We start from the raw sequence: 9157 nt of genomic DNA on the forward strand, positions 1-9157 counted from the left end.
ATGGAGTTCTGCTGACTTCTGCTTAGTTTTCTTAAATGTACATGTATAATTCTATTTTTATCATTCCTGTCCTTGGTGCTGAATTACTAACTTACAGTTTACACCCCTAAGATTTGTTCATTTTCAACTTTTGAAGGGCTTAATTATGATAGAGTTTTGGTGTATTTAGCACTAAATAGTATTACCTGTACTTAACTATACTCTGGTTAACCAGAAATATTTTATTTTTTCTTTAAAATCATGTCACAGTTAAAGTTGGCAAATGATGAAATTTGTATTTGATGACTATTGTATGGTAAAAATAATCTTTTAACAACTCATGATTTTAAGTCTTATCGAACTTTTGAGTTCTGCTGGCTTCTGCTTAGTTTTCTTAAATGTACATGTATAATTCTATTGTTATTATTCCTGTCCTTGGTGCTGAATTACTAACCTACAGTTTACGCCCCTAAGATTTGTTCATTTTCAACTTTTGAAGGGGTTAACGATCATAGAGTTTTGGTGTATTTAGCACTGAATGATATTTCCTGTACTTGACTGTACTGTAGTTAACCAGAAATATTAATTTTTTCTTTAAACTTATGTCACAGTTAAAGTTGGCAAATGATTAAATTTATATTTGATGACTATTGTATGATAAAAATAATCTTTTAACAACTCATGATTATCGAACATATGGAGTTCTGCTGACTTCTACTTAGTTTTCTTAAATGTACATGTATAATTCTATTGTTATCATTCCTGTCCTTGGTGCTGAATTACTAACCCTTTACGCCCCTAATTTTTGTTAATTTTCAACTTTTGAAGGGGTTAATGATAAAGTTTTGGTGTATTTAACACTAAATAGTATTACCTGTACTTAATTACTAAACTCTGGTTAACCAGAAATGTATACTTCTTCTTTTAAATGATTGTCACAGTTAAAGTTGGCAAATGATGAAAGGGAAAAGACGACCCAAGCCCTGTGGCACTGGAGTGTGTGTCTCCAGTACAGAACCCTGCAGGCCTGGCTACACTACACGGCAGACAGGAGGAGGAGGGCGGACAGGATTGCCATCGCCATGGAGACCAGGAGGCGGAGACTGCTGAGGGAGGGCGTGGCCCAGTGGCTGGCTATGGCCACCGACATGGCCGACATGAGATCCAATATGGCGGCCCAGAGACAAGCCGAGGTATTTATTGATTGATTGATTCAGCTGTACAAAGGACAAGCTGTTTTTGAAAAAGAGTATGTATATACATGTACCTTGCTGAATGTACTCACCATCATCATACATATACTTACACACGTCTGTTAACCTTGCATTTTTTGGTTCAATCCAGGTAGCGTATGGTACATTCCAGATAGTGCGTAAATGTGCCATGAGATGGAGGGAGAAGACACTGGCTGGGCGACGGAATTTAGGTAAATCAGATATTTTTGTACTGATTTACTGAGTGTCCACTTCTCACCTTGAATATCCTGTATGCTATTATACATTTGGTGTGTACAAATAAAATACCTTTTGCACGGGTTTTAACCGTGTCTTACACAACTTTCACACAGCTCTCGATTGCAATTCAAAAACGATTTACATGAATTTTGCACCAGAAGTGCAGGACTAAAGACTGCATGTATAACTGGTAATCAACATTTCTAACTGTGCATTATCAATAATCACCAGTCCTATATAAATTATAATAATGATATATTATATTATATTACATGTAATTTGTTCAGTTTAGTGGGCAAGGTTATAGTCTTTCTTGTACATAACTCATGTAAGTTAAATGAGAATTGTGAAGTGATGATCACATTTACAACTAGAAATAGTATATCTACTAAATGTTTATAATATACGCATCTTCATTTTCTACAGATAAGGGGCTCAACAGAGGGGGTAAGACTGCACCTGTAGTTAAGGATGTTTCTTCTGTGACCAGACCTACCCCATCTGTAGCCTCCCCTGTAAGACCAATCCCTGCAGATGTTACAAGGGGTTTGCAGGTTGTTGACAGGTCAGTAAATAATAAATGTATCTTGAAATATTTTCTAAATATTAAATATGTTTTTAAGGTTACAGTAAATTTGAACTGCTGAGTACTTTTTGCAGCAATAATCATTTGTAACAGTCCTCGTGCAAGACAATCAAAGATTGCAGACTAAAAGACAAAAATAGGTAGGACGTATGACAATACTGTATGTCAAGTACAATGTATATTGGGAACTGCTGAATCACACACATATGCAGACAGAGACACACAGACAGATACAGGCAGATACAGACACATACCTACACATACATGTACCTCACATACATGTACGTGCATATGCACACACAATTACATCTACATACACACAGACACACACACAGAAGGAAACACACACACAGGCAGACTGACAAGCCCAAATGTGAGAATCAATTATTTTGACAGTGATATGAGAGTTAAAACAATCTGCACAAGGTGGGCCAGTGGCCTGTACATATATCTACAAGCATGTACTATATATATATATATATATAATAAGGCCAATTACCAATTTAATAGATAAATAAGTAAAATCGGTCCGGGCTAGCCGCCCGATTTGATGATGATGAATAAATAATTGTTGGTTCGCCTCTTCATTTTTTACTGATTTGCAAAAAAAAAAAGAAATTCTAGTTCTGAATCAACTCAAATATGCCAGCCTGATATTTTCCCCCAACAGTTGAGGAAAGTCCTTTTCTTCCGTGTTGTTAAAGTTTTTCCATCTATCAATGCGGGCTTATAAGTTCAAAATTCATTGTTTAACTATTAACCCATCCTTTTGTGTTGACTTCATGGCTCCTTTCGTAGCATTTGGGGCAATGATAGCATGCCTAGAAATGTTTTTATTTTTTTTGCCCTGTTGCTTCATGTTTTTTCTGAAAAAATCCGAGAGCCAACAAATGAAATTGGTGTGGCTAATAAATATATGGTCAAATACATTGTTTTTATCATGCAGGACGATGGCAGGACCTTATACTGGCAGGAGGGATAGACCCAGACCTCGACATCCAGACTTCCTGGCTGACTCACTCAAGAGGGAGGGACTTCTGCCTAAAGTACCCCGCAAGATGGACAGGTGGGGCTTCCACTGTGTACTGATAGTCAGGTTCTACTGTATATACTAGTATTGTTCTAGAAATACCACCAGTCCTTCATAATGTTAGGTAAGTGCAGGTACATGTAAGATTGAAACTGTGCAGGTACATTGTACATGTATTTCTGATGTCTACCTGCATCTCATTAACCTGCGCCCCTGTCCTTGCAAGTATACTAGCCTGTTTAAATTCATGATCATGTACATGTAAGGTTTATGTGGATTTTTATTTGCTGCATTGACTACCTATGTGTAAAAATAAATAATGGCAATGGTTTCAGAACAGTTTTTAGTATGATAATTACGCTACCTAAATTCTGAGATCTGCCTGGTTCCGGTAATTTTTATTGTTACTTACATCAATTCAGGCAGGTATGCAGAAAAAATATTTCAAGTGCTGTACATGCATGTACCTTTTGGTATTGACAAGGTATCTTACCTTAGTTTTTTCTGTGAGTTTGTGTGTATGCTTGTCCAGCAGAGTGGTTGGTTAGTCAGGTACTTGATTGATTGACAGGAAGGCTGTAAGTGGGTGATACATGGAGAAATTCAGGAAGGGGTTGACTATGTAGTAACCAATCAAATTGCATCATACAATCCCCCTCTACACCAGCTGCAATTAATACAAATGATTAACAGCTCTACTTTTCATATCACAGCAGGCCCATCCCTACACCATGCTACGCACCAGACCAAGATCTGTACCTACAACAACAGGGGAACAACATAGTACAAGTCCCTACTGATATTGCTGATCAGCTCACCAGCACAGATGAGACACCTCCACCAAAGAAACCACCAACTCTTCCCACCAGAGACCCTTCAATAAACGACAAGACATCAGGTTCATTTCAGACTCAAGCAAGAGTGACGGACACAAGGCGCTGTCCTGCTGACAAAGATCATGATCTTGAAAGCACTCCTAGTTCCAGACCAGGGCCTTTTCCTCCACAGTCACTCACAGGAATGACTGAACCTGAAAACGCAATCCAAAGAGAGAAGATGCCATCCAGTCCACCAAGAGGAGTCAAAGCAGTAGAAGAATATGAGCTCATTCCACCATCAGCATTCATGGTACCAAAGACCGACAAACAAGTTGCAAATCAAACAAGCCCCAAACAACTGCAAGGAAAGGATTCAACTCTGATGCCCCCAGCAGTGTTCACAAGTCCAGGAAAAGAGGACAGTGTGGAAGATGCTGAGACAAGACGGGTATCGTATACAGATGGACAGAACGAAACAGAGGAAAAAGGAGGAGACAGAAGTAGTCACCCACAAAATGGACAGAAAACTGTGCTGGAAGAAATGCTGCACATTAAGGAAGCCATGCAGAGGTACAAGGAAAACAGAAAAAGACTCAAGTAAGTAAGACTGAAAAGGTGTGTGTGGAACTTGAAATAAAGTTTAATCTTTCCTTTTCATAAGGATTATAATTACATGTGTAGCACTTGACTGCTTATTTTATAAGATCTGTAATTCAGTGATGATTGTAAAGTGTCAGTACTCTTTCATTTAACTTTGTTATGGAATGCAATAAATATAATGATTTACATAATAACAAAGCTATTTAAATTTCTGGAATCAAGTATAACAGATTTCAAGAGTCTAGATGCTAGAGACAGATTTGAGTATATCTTTTCATGTAATGATTCCCACAATGCGAAAATAGGTAGATATATAAAATACTGCATTGGTATCGGAAAATATACCTAAACTCATGAAACTTGATTGTAACACTTCAACAAAGACTTGTTGAAGTGCCCTTATTGTTTGAGTAATTAAGATATGTTGGGTTTTAGGATATGTTAGGTTAGACGATTTTAGACACTAAACAAGACTATTTCTTGAGAGGGGTGAAGGAAGCCATATACATCAGGGCCCATCACCCTACATTGAACCGCGACGGGGGTCAACATCATCTCCCAGATACCTTTGACCCAGTGTTGACGTCACACTTCAAAGAAGCCACGTGACAAGCTTCACTGGATCAGTCTACTGAGGAAGACCAGAGTGACTGGTCGAAAGCTCTAGGTGAGAGAATTTTTTGTGTTGGAACAAAAGTTTTAACTTTAAACACTTCTTTATTATTTGATTTCAGGAGGCTTGAGCAGCACTACAAGCAGCTGTCCTCCTGGTTGAAGCAGCAGCAGCATGTGGAGGGACAGGCTGACGAGGTCCTCCAGCAGGTCAGGCTGGAACTGCAGGAGGTAGGTTTTTCCAGGAAGTTGAATAGAAGGAAAGCAGACATTTTTTTTTCTTTTGGTAAACCTTAGGCCACACTAATTAAATTTGTTGGTTCTCTGATTTTTTTTAGAGGAAATATGAAGCGACAGAGCGAAAAAATAAAAACAGGACCAGGCATCCAATTATAGCCCCAAATGCTACACATGTACCATAGGAGCCATGATGTCAACAAAAAAGGCTGGTTAGTATTTAAGCTATGAATTTTGAACTAATAATCAAACCACTGCATAAAGAGATGAAAAAACTGTCACAACTAGGAAGAAAAGGACTTTCCTGAACTATTGAGTTGATTCAGAAGCAGAATCTCTTTTTTTGTTTTTTGCAAATCAGAAAAAAATGGAAGAGGCCAATCCGAGAACCAACAAATTAAATTGGTGTGGCCTTATCATATATGTCTATCTATGGACCTATTGTATTCAATCTGACAGTATGTATTTTTTTCGTGTGACATGTTTCACTACAGGGAATTGTATGGGACACTGACAGGAAGTGTACATGTAGGTCTAAGGTCCCAGAATGTGTCAATGGTCATCTCATTTCCTGCCTTAATATTTCCTGATATTGCAGCCTCCCTGACATATTATTTGATCATCACCATGTACAATGTGGATTTGGATGTTTTTACAATAATCAATGAAGAATAAGCAGCAAGAAACTTGTAATAAAAAGTTTTTAAAGTATATGTGCATTCTGAATACAGTTGACAATAAGATTCTGGATATAGAGCACTATTGATATTTTCATTCATTCATTCTTTATTTCAGGTAAAAACCCATATAACACATGTACAATACATCATTAAAATAATACAAAAAACTCTACAGACATTTAAAAAAAAACAGAAAGAAACCTTAAAGCATTAAAAATGGTAGGTCTTCCAAAAGAATGAATTCCTGTAAAAGGCATTGGAATGTGTTATAAGCGACGGATTGTTGCGTTGTTGGAGGAAAATAACCTTTTTAGAAAAGAATAACAAATTCTCCTCCTCCTGGTTTCAAATGTGTCAATATAGTTACAGACAAACATTTCACTCGCACTGCATATTGAATTAGAACTATTTCACCTCATATACATGTTTAGTGATGGACTTGTTTTTCTGTTCGCAGATTGAAACAGAGAAGAATGAATTAAGCACAAAACTCCAGGAAGACAGGCCTACTATTGAGACCATGACAGCCAGGGCACAGGACATACTTGCTGTGGAAGGGAATTAAGTTCATGCAGAATAGCTATCTTTTGCAGAGGGGAAACAAGTCAGCAAACCAAAGACGAAACCAAGGGGGTCTATGAATCTATTTTATTATCTCTTATATACATTTTTACATATTAATTATAGATGATACATCTTTACTGCCTTCTTATTAATACAAGAACTTTGTTGACGTAACAAAAGTACAGCGACTTTCGTAAGGTCTAAAACTAAATGTAGACATACAGACAAATAAATGGGTACAACGAAATTATCCTACGTACAAAACAATAGATGAGTCAACTTATACTACTTGTTCTAAGGTCTTAACATTCTTTGATATATTTACCTATTCGTACACAGTAAGGGTTATTACCTTCTAGGATGAAATTAAATTTATCTATATAATAGCATGAAATGTAACAATTTCTGTTGAGCAAGCGGAGAGAAGGTTGAACAGCTTTGTGCGTTTATCGTTATATTGTGGAAAATCCATCCTAAAATAGTTGTGTTCTGTTGTGCACTTTTATTGAAAAGACTCCAAGGTAATCTACATGTAGACTTGGCAGCTTAATTCTTGCTAACATTTGATGCAGCATTAAAGATACATCACTATTGAATAGTACATTAGATTTATGTGATTTTAAAACAGCTCACTGTCCAAAGTTTGAAACTTAGAATCCTAGAATTATAGTAGGTCTAGAATGTTACAGAATTACAGTCAAGCCTGCCAAAGAGACCACCTCTTCTGTCCATCGTGACCGCTTTTTCTCGGTCCCAAAAATTTTTCCCATTGACACAAGCATTAAGCAACCTGTTCAAGGTGACCACGTACCTGGCCAATGCGACCGCGACCACCCTGAGTTGGGTCCGCTCAAGGCCTGATACCTGCCCATGGTGACCTCATCATTTTCAATCATGTTGATTATTGATGAATAACTAATGAGAAATCATGGAGAAACCAGCCAGTTTTCCTTGACTGCTGGATGATGTTTTTGTTTGAGGTAAATTGTCCCATGTGCCACCCCCCTCACATGCATTTACTGCATTTGATAATAGAATATCTCGACTTGGAAACCATTTATGTCTCAGTCATGTTGTGAGGCGACCCTCTTCAAGGAGACCACCTGTCCTAGGTGACCACTTTTCTTAGGTCCCCTGGGTGGCCGGCTTGGACAGGTTTGACTGTACTGCTAACTACCATTGATGTGAAGACATCTACAAGGACAGGTTTATAAAATAATAGTGTGCAGGCATCTTTCTTGGTGTTTCCGCCTATTGTAATCCTGCTTTTGCCTCCAAGCTTCTCAAAGCAGTAGATCCTCGGAAGGACCTTTATCAACAGCCTCCTAACTTCTTACACTTGGATGATTCACTTCACGCCTATTCCAGGGAGCTAGTAACCATATACAGTTCCCTGTTACCAGGTGCTGAACAGAGGAGTATTTGGTAGTTGTGAAAAAAAATATGCCATCTCGTAGTAAAAGGGGCAAATTGCAAATGAAGAGAAACAATGAATGTAAATAATGCTGATGTAATGTAAATCCTATATATATTTTCCATAAAAGCACTAGTTTGCAGATCTGTAGTAGTCAGCAATGGTCTCGTAGGTCCACCATTTGTTTTGAACCACTGGTGCTGAAAGCCACCCTACGCAATGCCCCCCCCCTCCTCAGTTCGTAATAATATAAGCCGGGTGGACTGGGCATTTTCGCCTCAGTTGTCGCATAAATCGACCCCTAAAGGCAGGTCGAACAACTCTGCCTTATCTGGAGCCACATAATTGGCTCAAACACTTCCATTCGTCGGAAAATCCGTCATAATTCAGTCATTTTAACCGTGTTTACCTGAAAGCAGATGAGCGCAGAGCGACTTTTGGTGTTTTGAATCAGTTGCCGATATTTGTAGCCTGGTTACCAAACCTATTATAGCTCCCGAGTCCTAGCTACGATATTTGGCCATGAAGTTAACGCAATCATTTCTTCCAACCAATCAACAACGAGCAAACATAGTACGTGAACCAATCAGCACCAATAGCTCAGTCTCGCTGCAAAACGCAAACGTCACTAGAATATCTGACCAATCAGCATTAAGGATACGTATTTCAATGACGTAAATGTAAATTTACTACCTTCAGCGCCATGGATCAAAAGCGACTTCTAGCAGTCGTTGAAATTATTGCAGGAAAAAAAATTCTCAAGTACCTGCAATAATTACACGGGGTGCTAGAGGCCCTCGCTGACACGTGTACTGATGGTGCTCCTAGCTAGTTGCACCCCAAATTACTTGGGCGCGAGGAAGTAAACTTGGCAATGGAGGGCGTCGGTCTAGCCTGGAATGAAAAGATAAACAAACAGGCATACCGACAAACAGCCAACTATTTTGACCTTTCGATATAGATGCGTATATGAAGTGGAAGCAACAGTATATTTATTAGGGCTACTCTTCAAGCAGAGGTTGATGAGACAATTAAATCAATTAATTAAGATTATTACCTTTTTATATATCAAATCAAATCAACTATATATGCCACTTTTTTGTCGCTACCCCCACCAACTCTCCAAGTAGTGGTTGATGGGGCCGGGAAGATTGTTACCATTTCATATTTGTCCCGTTTTGTC

General features: G+C 38.3%; 1 protein-coding gene across 1 annotated transcript in view; it reads left to right on the top strand.

The window, feature by feature from the left end:
* LOC109486644 (protein SFI1 homolog) overlaps positions 1 to 6785 on the top strand; it is a 42615-nt gene extending 35830 nt beyond the window's left edge. The window contains exons 12-18 of the mRNA XM_019790501.1: positions 921 to 1172; positions 1324 to 1405; positions 1860 to 1998; positions 2966 to 3085; positions 3766 to 4464; positions 5202 to 5310; positions 6454 to 6785. Coding sequence (XP_019646060.1) covers positions 921 to 1172; positions 1324 to 1405; positions 1860 to 1998; positions 2966 to 3085; positions 3766 to 4464; positions 5202 to 5310; positions 6454 to 6561 — 1509 coding nt within the window. The 3' untranslated portion in view covers positions 6562 to 6785. The remainder of the gene's footprint in view (positions 1 to 920; positions 1173 to 1323; positions 1406 to 1859; positions 1999 to 2965; positions 3086 to 3765; positions 4465 to 5201; positions 5311 to 6453) is intronic.
* The last annotated feature ends 2372 nt before the right edge of the window (positions 6786 to 9157 follow it).

The sequence above is a fragment of the Branchiostoma belcheri genome, unplaced genomic scaffold (assembly GCF_001625305.1).
Source record: "Branchiostoma belcheri isolate BF01 breed outbred unplaced genomic scaffold, Haploidv18h27 scaffold82, whole genome shotgun sequence".
Classification (NCBI taxonomy): domain Eukaryota; kingdom Metazoa; phylum Chordata; class Leptocardii; order Amphioxiformes; family Branchiostomatidae; genus Branchiostoma; species Branchiostoma belcheri.